The sequence below is a fragment of the Orcinus orca genome, chromosome 15 (assembly GCF_937001465.1).
Source record: "Orcinus orca chromosome 15, mOrcOrc1.1, whole genome shotgun sequence".
Lineage (NCBI taxonomy): Eukaryota > Metazoa > Chordata > Mammalia > Artiodactyla > Delphinidae > Orcinus > Orcinus orca.
In genome coordinates, this window is record NC_064573.1 from 72,804,217 (window position 1) to 72,818,210 (window position 13,994).

At 43.8% G+C, this 13,994-nt stretch overlaps 1 protein-coding gene across 3 annotated transcripts in view; it reads left to right on the forward strand.

Annotated features, from left to right (window-relative positions):
- Window positions 1-12,524, forward strand: part of SPPL3 (signal peptide peptidase like 3) — a 119,015-nt gene extending 106,491 nt beyond the window's left edge. For 2 of the 3 annotated variants that reach the window (XM_004281408.4, XM_049698248.1), the window contains 8 exons: window positions 910-1,029; window positions 1,801-1,879; window positions 2,797-2,909; window positions 6,967-7,073; window positions 7,556-7,719; window positions 8,468-8,667; window positions 9,725-9,834; window positions 10,796-12,524. In XM_004281408.4, the coding sequence (XP_004281456.1) occupies window positions 910-1,029; window positions 1,801-1,879; window positions 2,797-2,909; window positions 6,967-7,073; window positions 7,556-7,719; window positions 8,468-8,667; window positions 9,725-9,834; window positions 10,796-10,867 (965 nt within the window). In that variant the 3' untranslated portion in view covers window positions 10,868-12,524. Of the gene's footprint in view, window positions 1-909; window positions 1,030-1,800; window positions 1,880-2,796; window positions 2,910-6,966; window positions 7,074-7,555; window positions 7,720-8,467; window positions 8,668-9,724; window positions 9,894-10,795 lie in introns of all 3 variants that reach the window. The other variant, XM_033408621.2, reaches the window with a different exon arrangement.
- Window positions 12,525-13,994: the final 1,470 nt, after the last annotated feature.

Sequence of the window (13,994 nt, forward strand, 5' to 3'; positions counted from 1 at the left end):
GTGGCTCACAGGCTCTAGGGTGCAGGCTCAGTAGTTGTGGTGCACGGTCTTAGTTGCTCCGCGGCATGTGGGATCTTCCCGGACCAGAGCTCGAACCTGTGTCCCCTGCACTGGCAGGTGGATTCTTAACCACTGTGCCACCAGGGAAGCCCCCAAAATAAAATCTTGTGGGGAGTTTTTCCTGGACCTACTAACCCTTGAGATTTCAGTTTAGTTGGCTCTGGGGTTGGGCCCGGGCACTGTGATTTTTTTTAAAGCTGTCCAGGTGATTCTAATGAGCAGCCAAGACTTGAGAACCACTGTGCTAAATCCTGCTCTATCCCAAGAGCTTCTGGTTCCCCCATTTATCTCCTATTTACTCTTTAAAATGTTCCCACAAAGAAATGTTTTTGATTTACTGTTTCCAGATATATCTTGTTCTCCCCCCCTCCCCCACCAAAGTCAGTCCTCAACTATTAGCAACAATGGGAAAGAATGAACATGAGTACATTAAATCCACAGATGATGAGAAATTATTTTAGTCAGGGGGTTTAAACCACCTCTCTTACCAAACCTATATATACAGGACCACAGATGTACTCAAATTGACTAAAATGAATTTTTACTGCCTCTTAATGTTCTTGTTTGCTGTTTGTTTGTTTTGGCACCCTGTCATCCAGATGGTAGCACCAGGAGGTAGTAAGTCAATTCAACAAGTATTTCTTGGGCACCTACTATAATAAAGGCACTATGAGGACAGCAAGGAGCTCACAGTCTTCACTGGGAAGGAGAGAATCCAAGGGCCTAGATAATCTATATTTTATATACTAATCCCTAGAACTGTCTGCATTTTATGAGTTAATGTATCTGAAGTACATGGGTACAGTGTGTATTAGGTAAGTCGTTGATATGTCCCTTTTTCTCTTTCAGGTATCCAAACTATTGACTCTACCCAGGCCCTGTTCCTTCCAATTGGAGCATCTGTCTCTCTCCTAGTAATGTTCTTCTTCTTTGACTCAGTTCAAGTAGTTTTTACAATATGTACAGCAGGTAAATGAGTTCCTCTATCTGATCTTAACATTAAGCTGAAAGGAAATTTTTAAAACTTTTTTAAAATCATCATTCAAAAATTAAGATTTATACACTGCACTGTGCAAGTTTTTCTTCATAAGTCTGGCTTTTTCTCCCCCAACTCCTCCTTGAACCACTTGATACCTGTATCATCAGTTCAGTCCTGCAAGATACTTGATACCTGTATCATCCATTCAGACCTGCCAACCCAATCTGAATGAAAGGCCAGGGGTTGAAAACTCATGAGCTTTGTGGCACCAGAGCAGAATTGCTTTGGCTGTGGCTCCTTGTCTGCTAGGTTACCAGAAAGTCCAGTTGGCAGAGTAGTCGTTGGCAACCCCTACCCATGTTTCTGCCGATAGAAACACTCATAGCTGATCACAGCAATTCGACTGTCAGCTATCTGACCGTTTTCAAGCTGAGCGACGATGGACATGTGTGAAACATCAAAATGCTAGACTTGTTAGATCATACCCTGGCCCGCTGTTTATCATTTCTTGTTGAGATAGGTGAGAAAGAGAAAACCTACCAATGCTACCCCTACTTCAAATCAGGTAATCTTTTTTTAAGAGGTTGTCTGTGTGGTGCTAAAGAAAGATACTTTTCTTCTCTAGTTAATTAATACTATTGTATGCACTTGTCGAGAAAAGTATTCTGGGCAATGATTGTTTCCATAAGTCATGCCATTTTTCTTATGCTTAGTAAAATAATAAACAACAAAAAAATTAACCATACGTTTTCTTTCTCTAGTTCTTGCAACGATAGCTTTTGCTTTTCTTCTTCTCCCGATGTGCCAGTATTTAACAAGACCCTGTTCACCTCAGAACAAGTAAGGACTTGGGATTTTCCTCTAAATTGTAAACTTGTATATGTATGTTTTTGTCTCATACTTGATAGCAGTATTAGGGGTCTAAATTTTTGGTATTGACTGAAGCACACAAATGCCAGAAGACTGGAAAGTGAAATGTTTGATTTTTTTAAAACTGTAAGATAGTACTTCTTTTTGCACCTTTTCGTAGCAGAGGAAATATAAACAAATCTTAGGAAGTCAGAGTCACTGTAATATGCTTCCTTGCTTTGATTATATTGAAAGATGAGTTTTCTTTTGAAGCAACGTTTTCATTCCTTTACTAGTTAATGGAATATGAAAATAGTGCTTGACTCAAACATTCTTTGCCTTTCGTCTTTGATGACCTAGAATATATACCAGCCATTGGGGTTTAATCCCAGTGTTCACACTTTAACTCCTAAAGCCGTTGCTCCATGGAAACAAAATGCTGTGCTAATGGAGAATGCTGTATGCACTTAGGAAATCAGTCACTTGGGGCGGCTGATTTTCCCAGGAATTAGTGATAACCATAGATGTACCATCTTAATTTTATTCATCTTTGCTTAATGAATTGAATTGTTGACTTTCTTCATTTTGTTTTCCTCATAAGAATTAGAATTTCCCCTACATTTAGATTTTCTAAAGATATTATCACTTTAAACTTCTCAATACCCATCCCATGTTGATAACTTGGGATAAAAAGTACATTATCTAATGGATGCAGAAGTATAATTCCTTTGAACTTTCTGTAGTTTTTTCCAGAGAGATTTGGGTATTTTGGATTTCTGGGTATCTAGGTATTGCCTGCTATTTTAATCTGGCCATCACAAATTCTGATAATGAAGAACCAAAGGAGAGTTTGATTATTGAATATAATTTATTGTCCATTAGTCCAATACATGTTGTGTATTTTCTAGGATTTCCTTTGGTTGTTGTGGGCGTTTCACTGCTGCTGAATTACTATCATTCTCTCTGTCTGTCATGCTCGTCCTCATCTGGGTTCTCACTGGCCATTGGCTTCTCATGGATGGTAAGTAACTACTATGTGACAAGTTGAAATTTTAATATCATTTATGGTTAAATTTGTCCCCTCTTCCTCTACTTTCTGTGTTTTAGTAGTGGTACCTCTGATTACCATGAAAATTAGGTGTCCACAGATGGCGTTATGTATCAGATTTTTCATTATTTTTACCTACATTCTTAAGATCTTTTTTAATAACAGCTTTTTGGGGATGTAATTCACATACCATACAATTTACCTATTTAAAGTGTACAATTCGGGGGACTTCCCTGGTGGTGCAGTGGTTAAGAATCCGCCTGCCAATGCAGGGGACTCCTGTTCGAGCCCTGGTCCAGGAAGATCCCACATGTCATGGAGCAGCGAAGCCCGCGAGCCACAGCTACTGAAGCCCGTGTGCCTAGAGGCCGTGCTCTGCAACAAAGAGAAGCCACCGTAGTGAGAAGCCTGCACACCGCAACGAAGAGTAGCTCCCACTCACTGCAACTTGAGAAAGCCTGCATGCAGCAATGAAGACCCAGTGCAGCCAAAATTAATTAATTAATTAATTAACTTATTTTAAAAAATGAAGTGTACGATTCGGTGGTTTTTAGCATATTTGCAGAGTTGTGCAACCTACACTACAATCAGTTTGGGGGTTTTTTTTGTTTTTTTAATTTTTTTTTTATTTTTGGCTGCATTGGGTCTTCGTTGCTGAGCAGGGGCTGGTCTTCGTTGCTGAGTGGGGGCTTCTCTTCATTGCAGTGCGCAGGCTTCTCATTGCGGTGGCTTCCCTTGTTGCAGAACACAGGCTCTAGGCACGTGGGCTTCAGTAGTTGTGGCACGTGGGCTCAGTAGTTGTGGCTCATGGGCTCTAGAGCACAGGCTAAGTAGTTGTGGCACACGGGCTTAGTTGCTCCGCGGCATGTGGGATCTTCCTGGACCAGGGCTCAAACCCATGTCCCGTGCATTGGCAGGTGGCTTCTTAACCACTGTGCCCCCAGGGAAGTCCCCGGTTTGTTTTGTTGTTTGTTTGTTTTTTAAATGTATTTCGGTTGCGCTCGGTCTTAGTTGCGGCTCACTGGCGCCTCAGTTGTGGCATGTGAACTCTTAGTTGCGGCATGCATGTGGGATATAGTTGAACCTGGGCCCCCTACATTGGGAACACGGAGTCTTATCCTCTGCGCCACCAGAGAGGTCCCCTACAATCAGTTTTAGAGCATCTTCACATCCACCCTCCAAAACCCACACCCAGTAGCAGTCACTTCCCCATTCCCCCCACCCCAGCCCCGGGCATCCACTAATCTACTTTCTATCTCTGTGAATTTGCCTCTTGTGGACATTTTGCATAAATAAAATTACATATGACCTTTTGTGTCTGCCTTCTTTCACTCAGCATAATGTTTTCAAGGTTCATCCATGTTGTAACTTGTATCAGTACTCCATTCCTTTTTATGGCCAAATACTGTTTAATTGTATAGATGCATTAATTTTATTTATCCATTCATCAGTTGTTTCCACTTTTTTGGCTATTGTGAATAATGCTACTGTGAAAACTGGAATACAAATTTTTGTGTAGACTATACTTTCTTAATATAAATGGAATTATACTGTAATATAATATCCATATTATATATAAATATATGTGGAATATATAATGTATGTCATATAATATGTTGTATATGATAGAGATTTCTTTTGTGTAATAATATAAATACATGTCTATATCATTTTATAAAGGTACTAATAGCTAACATTTATTGAGTGCTTTTTATGCACTGGGCACTCTGCTGGGTGTTTTACATGGACTTTCTCATGTAATCCTGAATACAGCTCTTTGAAGTAGGTACTAGTATTGTTCTTATTTTACAGAAGAGGAAACAGGTTCTGAGAAGTGACTAACCACAGTCACAGAACTCCTGTGTATATTTCATACGTACTATCAAAACATCTTGATAGTTGTTTTGATAGAAGGACATTTCTCAGAGTCCGCCATTATTCTTCTGTTCTCTCCCTTAAGACATTGTTAGACTTTTATTTAAAACCCTGTAACCATCTCCACCTCTTTTTTCATTCAGTCCTTATTACTTCTCTTATTTTCATAGTTTGCTTTACTAATCTCATGAAATTTTATCTAACTGCTCTGCTCCACAAAGTCTGTTCACCTTTTCCTTTCTTGGTGTTTCAGAAGGGAAGGAAGCTGAAACACAAAAGTCAATTTTATACTGTTTGTAACACTATCTAAAGAATTTTTTTAAGGGAGGAATTTGGAAAGCAGAGATTATGGGTATGGATCACACTTTTTCCTGTTACCCATTCCAAGCAACCATGAGGCTAATCCAGACCTTGGAACGGAGCTCTTTGGAGGCAGTGCCACGTCTGAGGGGCTCCTCTCCTCTCCAGACACTGTGTCCCTGGCAGCTCTGAGGATGGCTCAGCTACAGTGGTGCTGTCATTGAGTGTTCAGGGAGGCGCCCCAAACCCTTACTGGCCTTAACTTTTATATCGTTTTCTGTCATTGTTGCTACTTCCCAATATCTACTTGTCCAAGGATCTCTTACCAGTTTACACTAGTTACATTGCCCTTGTGACCAAGCTTAGTTTTCCCTCAAAAAAAAAAAAAAAATGGAGAGAGTCTTTGAGCTTTTTAGTTGTTTGTTTCTCAGATTGGTATTTGATGTGTGTTTGACTTGTTTTCTGCTATTAACAGAAAAGATAGCTTTCTAGCACGTGACTGTAACATTCTGAAATATGTTCTTCTGAAAACAGAATGATAAATGTGGTTATTTTAAAGGGCGAGGCATGAAGTATGTTTTCAGAGTTATACCAAGAAGCATTAATATTAAGGAAGTACTTCAGAGTTTTTTGAACTAAATCTATAATTTTTTATCTACTCAGTTTCATCTTACAAATTAATCTTTTAAATTTGGGAAGACTTGAAAGAATTTGACCAGTTAAGTGGTGTGGTATGTTTGCAAAAGCTGATGAATGAAGAAAAAGAGGCAAACTGTATGAATAGTTGAGCGTGTGTTTCAGGGATGTGACATGGCTGGTGGCACTGTTCAGTTGGGGGTGGGAGTGATTCTCATTCAACATGCTTGTATTAAGAACCTTCTCTGAAGTAGTCAGATGGGATGCATGCTGCCTCTTCAAACATGGAGTACGGTGGGGAGACTTGGTGGGCATGATTGGAAAGAGGTTATCGCTCAACTTAGAGAAGGAGTAGGTGGAGGCATAGGAGCAAAAGAAGAGGCTTGAGGCCAAGCGCGTGTGGTGCAGCGCCATTCTGTGTGAGTTATGCCTTTACAGTCGGACTTGATTCTTCAGAGAGTAGGGGACCTTGTGATTTAAGGCAGGGAATGATGTGAACTGATTTTTGACAATGGCAGTGAAGAGTAAGTGGGGGAGAGAGACAGAAAATGGGAAAGGATACACACATCACACTAGGAAGTATGGGAATCATGACCGAGGTGTGCCGTGACAGTCAAGAGGAGCACCCCAGGTGGTTGCAGCCTGAGTGTGCATGATGAAGGTTACGATACGATGAAAAGGAACCCAGAGTTTCTTGTTTGGAAGATTAGGGATAGAATGACATTGTGTGGAGTCATGGAGAATCCTGTCATTGAGCAGTTCTGAGTTGTTGTGTTTAGTTTAGACCCAGGTGGGGAGGATGAGCATAAAATGAGTGGCTGGAACAGTGTCCTTAAGTAAGTGAAAAAGATGTGATCCAGGGTGTGCATTGGCTTTAAAGGAGCAAGGGCGATGCATCTGAAGTAATGGGGGGAGGCAGGAGATGAGAGCTGGGAGGCCGGAACTGAGCTTGGCTTAGAGCTTTAGCATTCAGAACAGTCCCCTGGGTCTTAGTTGAGCACCATCTATAGCATGAGAAAAGGGATTTCCCCAAATACGAGCAGGTCACAGTTGGCTAACGGTGGGCACTTTGCACTAGTAAGGTGTAAACATCTTAGACTGGGGTTTAGGGCTGCCTGATTTTTTGAGGGACTTACAAACTCTGTTAGGTTTATGAGCGGAATAGCTTGTGGAGAGAAGCTGAGCCTGTGCTCCACACTGACTGCTGTCTCCTCCCCAGCCCTGGCCATGGGTCTCTGTGTCGCTATGATCGCCTTCGTCCGCCTGCCCAGCCTCAAGGTCTCCTGCCTGCTTCTCTCAGGGCTTTTAATCTACGATGTCTTTTGGGTGAGTGTCTGTTTCCCCAAAGCTGCTGCTCTCCTTTGTGTTTAATTGGAACATTCACTCCGGAAAATTTTTAACTCTAAATATCCAAAGTCTGCTTGCCAGAGTACCTCCTGTCTGAGACCACTCCGGCCTGCACTGTACCTGTTAAAAGGTGAGCAGGCAGCTTTCCGTGCCTGTGTTTGTCGAGACTCGTTACCATAGAGGGTACACGTGTGACTCTCGGGGTGGAAAAGGGAGCAGGCAGGCTAGGTTCTCTGCCCTGGAGCACTGGCAGCTCTGCTGTAAGGGCTTCCTCTGTGGGTGTGGAGAGAAAAAATCTGCACGTACACACAGGAGCAAAGATTTTCTTTCTCCTCAAAGCGTGCAGTCTAAAAAGCTTGATGATGCAGTACTGAGACTCTGCTCTTAAGAACAAAGAGGGCTGGTGCTGAGATCGGGGTGCTTCCAGCTCCCTCTGGTAAAGGTGACTCTCCCCTCGGCAGGTGTTTTTCTCTGCCTACATCTTTAATAGCAACGTCATGGTGAAGGTGGCCACACAGCCGGCTGACAATCCCCTTGACGTTCTATCCCGGAAGCTCCACCTGGGGCCCAATGTTGGGCGCGATGTTCCTCGCCTGTCTCTGCCTGGAAAACTGGTCTTCCCCAGGTAAGACTGGCGTGTCGGCCTCATCTCATGATGGTGAGGACACTGCCTTCCTCTGCCCCTCTGTTCCCCAGTTTGTCTGTCTTTGTCATCAGCATTCTGATGCTGGACTGGAAAAGGGTTGTGAGTCATCTCCATTTTACAGATGGGGTCAAGAATACTGACTTAACTTGCAAAGACTGATCATTAAGTGATACAGGTGCAGCTTTTTAATATTGAATAATGTTATCAAACAACTCTATGTTACCCCTGTTACCATAGTTTAAAGTTGGCTAGAGGGAATTAACGGGAGAATCTGGATCTTTTTTACTTCTAAGACATTTGTAAAAATGTCTTAATGCTAAAATTATACAGTTCCTGGAACTATAATCTTGGAAAAATTAATGTGCTGCTTTAATCTCCCATGTCTGGTAGTAGTAGGTGCTTATTTGAAGTCTTAGCAGTGAATGTGTGACACATAGTGAGCTGCTTGACATTTCTAGAGGTGGCAGCGCTCAAGCAGATGGCTCCAGCAGTCACTTAGGCGGTGCTCTCCCGAAGCACTTAGGGTGGGGCTGAAGACCTCAATCGCCAGTACTCTTGTGTCTCTTAATCTCTGAACTCTTAAAAACTAGTGTTGTTAAACCCATAGAGATTGCCATCTACCGTTCAGATAAGTTCTTTGACTTCTTAGAAAGTGAACAGACTTTGCGCAGGAGGAGAAATGGGGTTGTAGAAGGCGGCACCCCTGACATGTGACACTACATTCCAGCTCCACTGGCAGTCACTTCTCTATGTTGGGCATTGGAGACATCGTGATGCCTGGACTCCTGTTGTGCTTTGTCCTTCGTTACGACAACTACAAAAAGCAAGCCAACGGTGACTCCTGCAGTGCCTCTGGACCCGCCAACATCTCCGGACGCATGCAGAAGGTTTCCTACTTTCACTGCACCCTCATTGGATACTTCGTAGGTAAGAGAACCAGAGACTGCATGCAGTCCCCTCTCTGGCTGTCCTCCAACCCCTGGAATTAAATCAGGTCTTCTAGCTGCAGATGCCAGATGAAAGGAAAGCAGTGACTCTGGTTGCTGTTATAAACAACCACAAAGGAAAAAAACTGACCCACGAGATGAAAGATGCTCTATGTGTTGGCCAGCAGCCTAGTTCCCTATCCAATAATATGTTTGAAGAACATTGCAGGAAAAGTGTGGTCAGGCCTCAAAGTTGAGAAGACCTACCACACGATGAAATCTTCGGCTTGAGTTTAACGAATGTCATGTTTATTTCCTACTTTATTAGACAGATACTTCCTTTCATCTGCTCTAACATTTCCATCACCTCTGACCTCGGACTCTCCCTCGGCCAGCTTTTCTCTAGCCAGCTCTGATTCGGGCAGACAGGAAGAGACGGTTGTAATTGGGCTAGTAACCTGTTTGTACTCCAACAGCTACGACAGTGAACGGAAAGGAGCACCTTTCTTGCCTCTGTGCCTCCTACTGAAGGAGCACCTCATAGTCCACGGTGCTCTTATAGGTGTGGGTTCATTGCCACTCCACTCCACTGGCTCTGAGGGGGGCAGGGCAACTGTGGTATCCCCATTAGACGGATGAGCAGGCTGAGGCTCAAGACGTGAAAGGCCTTAGCCAAGGTTATATGGCTGTCATAAGCAGCAGAGTTGAAACTTGAACCCAGGTCTCTGCCTCCAAGTCTGTCATCATATACCACAGGAGACAGAGGGAGACCAGGCACACTCAGGGCTGAAATGAGGCCTGGAACCAGGGACCTGGGCATGGAGTGGGACTTGGGCTACTCACAGGTCCTTAGAATTCTACGCTTTTGAAAGCTGTGCTGCTCCCTGTTTCTTTACCTGCTCAAGCTGGGCATTTCACTCCCCACCATTGGATGGAATGTGTCACATTACAGCTGTACAATCTCAGGACTGTGCCAAGCAGCAGCCAGGTAACAGCGGCTCTCCTCTCTCGGGGCTGTCCCCTTGGAGTTATTCACAAATGTTTCTGTCTCCCGGCAGGTCTACTCACTGCTACTGTGGCGTCTCGAATTCACCGAGCAGCCCAGCCCGCCCTTCTCTATTTGGTGCCATTTACCTTATTGCCACTCCTCACGATGGCCTATTTAAAGGTGAGAGAGGCAGTTATAAACCAGTGAAAGCAATAACATGGCATTGACCCTGGACTTGGGTATGTATTCTCCTCGCTGGAGGTGGTTCTGCTTAAGACCCTAAGCTCTTGATCTTGAGAGCGGGATCTTTTTGTTTTTGTTGTTTGGGGAGGATTTTGTTTGTTTGCCTGCTTTTTTTTGCTAACCTGATATTAGCAACCTCTTCCAGGTTCTTACAGCCATTGGCTGACAATACTCATGAGTAGACCCCTTACCACCTGGTCATGGATTAATTAACTGAAATCCCTAAAGCCCCGCTACAGAGACTTCCTGCTTCTCTTAAAAAACAGCACCCTGGGGCCTCCCTGGTGGCGCAGTGGTTGAGAGTCCGCCTGCCGATGCAGGGGACATGGGTTCGTGCCCCGGTCCGGGAAGATCCCACGTGCCGCAGAGCGTCTGGGCCCGTGAGCCATGGCCACTGGGCCTGCGCGTCTGGAGCCTGTGCTTCGCAACGGGAGAGGCCACAACAGTGAGAGGCCCGCGTACCGCAAAAAACAAAAAAAAGCACCCTGTTGCCACCTAATAGCCCTTTAATACTCTGCATTAAAGTTTGGAAATAATTAAGAAATGCATTGTAAAAACTAAGGGCATTATCTGATTTACAAGATTTATATTATCATCCACATTTTACAGATGATGAAACAGGCACAGAGGTTCATTATCTTGCCTAGATCATCTGAATCATAAGTGATAAACTGCCACCAGGGCAGAGTTGGTAAAAGCCCTTACCCACTCAAGGGGCCTAAGAGCCCTTCTAGGAGTTCTTCAAAGAATGAGGGGTTACTTTTCAGTGAGTAAAATTTGAATGTTCTTTGATTCTCCACAGAAGCAATCTGATCTGAGATCAGGAGTCAGAAAGGACTTGTAGGTATGTATGCCTCGAGTTGAAATCTGTGACTTAGTGAAGTTCCTTCTTTCCCAGGGTGACCTACGGCGGATGTGGTCTGAGCCATTCCACTCCAAGTCCAGCAGCTCCCGATTCCTGGAAGTATGATGGATCACAGAGAGCGACCAGAATGGCCTCTCAGTCTTTTTCTGTCCACGTGTGGTTTTGTTTCCTCTTAGAGCTGGCCTGGTACTCGGAGATCTACCTGTCTAAGGACTGCCATGTGACCGGATTATGCATTTGCAGGAGCGAGGTGCTGGAGCCTGCGTGGTTCCTTCTCTTCCTGCCGTTGGAGAGGTGGAGCCCCTCCTGAAGTGACAGGCCTTCCCCAGCACTCCTCCCTCCCCCGTTTTTATGGATCTGCACCAGACTGTTAACCTTTGGGGGACGGAGATGTGACTGTTTAAACTGACAAGGGCAAGGAGTTGTTCTATACCTTTGAACACTAAAAGGATGAAAAACATTAGCGAACTGGTTTCCTCAGTGAACCCTCAAGAACTTTTGGGACCAGTTTCCTATGGGGGACTCAGTTTCAGAGAACTGAGACAGAAACTCTTCTGTCATTATATTCTTCTTTCCGTTTTTTGGATTTATTAAATATTTTCTGTGGTGTGAAGTGACTTATTAAATCCACAGACACTGAGTGACTTCTTACAACATACACATAAGAATTTGTTGTAATGAGTTCACGTCCACCCAGATGTTGTGTTGGCAGTGAACGAGGGCACGGTTTTTATACATACATACACACACATGCACATGGATATATATGAATAAACAAAAATTAAAACCTGCTAAGATCATGCTGTATAGCAGACAGGGGCTTGCTGTAATTTTTAGCATGTAGAGCAGTTCACTCTGGCTTCCTTGTATATGGATAAGCGGCTGTCTTTCCCTCCACAACTGAACGTGCAGTTAAAAAACAGTATAGTATTTGTACTGATATACTCATGGACTTTAGGGGATGCTCGTTTGGTTTTTGATCAGTGTAGCAAATTAGGGATGAAAAGTTAAAACTTTCTGGCCCTTTTTTCATTTTTACAGGCTTCTCCCTTGCAGGGTTTTTGATAGTTTCTTCTTGAACCAGTGCATGTATTATAGCAGCAGGTGTCTTTGTGCTTTCTGATCATAGTAATGTACTACTTGTAAATACATTTTTCTATTTTCTATTTTTTTGTATTTTTTTTTTTGGCATTTTGTTTCATTGGTGTGCTGTATTTTCCATGCCCTCACTCCTTTAAGAAAAAAAAAGGAAAAAAGCAACACGATCCTGTCCTTGCTGTTGTGATTATAGTCTTGGTTTACCTGTTGTGACAACTGGGTTTTGGGGACAAATGTCAAACACCCCCGGAGATGGGCCCTACGTTCCAGGAATTGTGGCAAGAATGAGCTGCTGTGACCCTTAAATCTGCCCGTGTGCTGTGGCCTTGGCTGGAGACCCAGTGTCCCAGCAGTGACTAGTGGGAGTGGTGTCCACAGCCTGAGGGGAAATTGCCCGTTGTTTGGAGGCAGAGAGAAGCCGGGGATTGGCCTGCCCACCTGAGAGCAGGGGTTGGAGAAGGGCCCATGTTTCCTGGGCTCTCCCTTAAGCAGGTGACCTGTGTATAAACTGGGGCGCTGTGGGCCCCATGGCTGGAGGTCGCAGTGGGTGGCACTCACAGGTGGTGCACGTGGCAGTAAGGATGGTGTGCTCCTCCGTCATGTCTTCAGATCCTGCTGAAGGCTGTATGTTTTTTGTTGTTTTGTTGGTTTTTTTTTTTTTTTTTTAATAAATGACTCCTTTCTAGCCTTTGTTACCTCATCTTCACTTTTGGTTGTTGGTACCAAATGGAGCTCCCATCCCCTCCCACCTGCTCTGCCTGTTCAGGAGACTGACTTCAGGAAGCCCCTGTCTGTCTCCAGATGGGGTCTCCTGCAGCTCTGGTTCAGCCTACAAACATCAGAGAACGGAGGCTTCTGCTGTCCACAGAACTCAAAACAGCCTCTGGGTTTAGTGAAGACCAGAAGTACACCCATATACTCTCTGCTGAGCAGCTGTACTTCTTTCTTAGCCCTCAAGGATGCTAATGGCTGCTTAAACAGGGAGCAGAGCAGGAGGTGGGGGGAATCTTCCAGAATGACTGATTAACGGCAAGTGCCAATAATAGTTAAAAATAATATCCTGGCAGTTTGTCATTGTAATTTTTCTAACTTTTCATTACAAAACTAAATTCCAGACAGAAAGAATGTAAATTTTTGTCATTGCTTTTGTGCAGATTTCGGGGGAAAATACCCATACAGGACTCCTGAATGTAATTTGGATTCCAGTTGTAGTCTTCAGAGCCCTTGAAACTTCGGCAGAGTAACTGCAAATGTTCCTTTTGTTTTAAATTAAACACAGGAGACATGCTAGAATTAGCCCGGTTCTGGAAGTGTTAGGCTCTTCTAACGGGGAGAGGTTGAGGGTGGGGTGTGCAGTTAAAGCACATGCTCTCAGTTTCTCCTACAGCCTCCCTCTCTCCCCTGCTTCATATACTTATGTCCTGGTCTTATTTTTCCTGGTTTCTCAGATACTGAGTTTTGGGGTTTTGTATCTAAGAAGTTTCTTGCATTAGGCAAGGCATGTTGACAAAGTTCCAGCATGGACCCCCTTCCTCCCTCCCTCCCTGGTCTGGGGATCTTCTTCCCCCAAAGAGTCTGCATGTTGGAACTCTCACTTTTTCACAGTAACTTTCTTCTTTCTAATTTGAGCTAATGGAGATATGGCAGCAAAGTTTATCCAAAGCCTAGCATGTTCCATGACTATTATTACCACTTATGCCTTTTCTGAATAAGACAGCTGCACAGCTCCCTGTGTAGGAACAGTTCAAACTGAAACTGGGGCGGGGGGGCGGTAGGCTACTATCTGAATTGCCTTTGTAACATGCCAACACAGGCCTTGGTTAAGCAGGTAAGTTATGTTACCCACAAGAAAAACAAAAGGACTAGTTCTCTGTAACAATGGAGGGAAGGGAGTTTTGCCAATGAAGTGTTAAAAATAGAATCTGCCGAGTCTGCATAGCAGCTCTCACACTACTGCTGACCAGATCCAGTGTTGTATGTAGACATTTGTGTTTTGTAAAGCCTAACATTTATGTCAGAGCCTTGGAATGTAGCAGTTTTGTACATATGTGAATGTCAACTGTGTAATTCTTCTCCACAGAGACAGGTCAGACAGCACAGGATCAGAAGGAAACCAGCCCATTCTGCTTCTGGT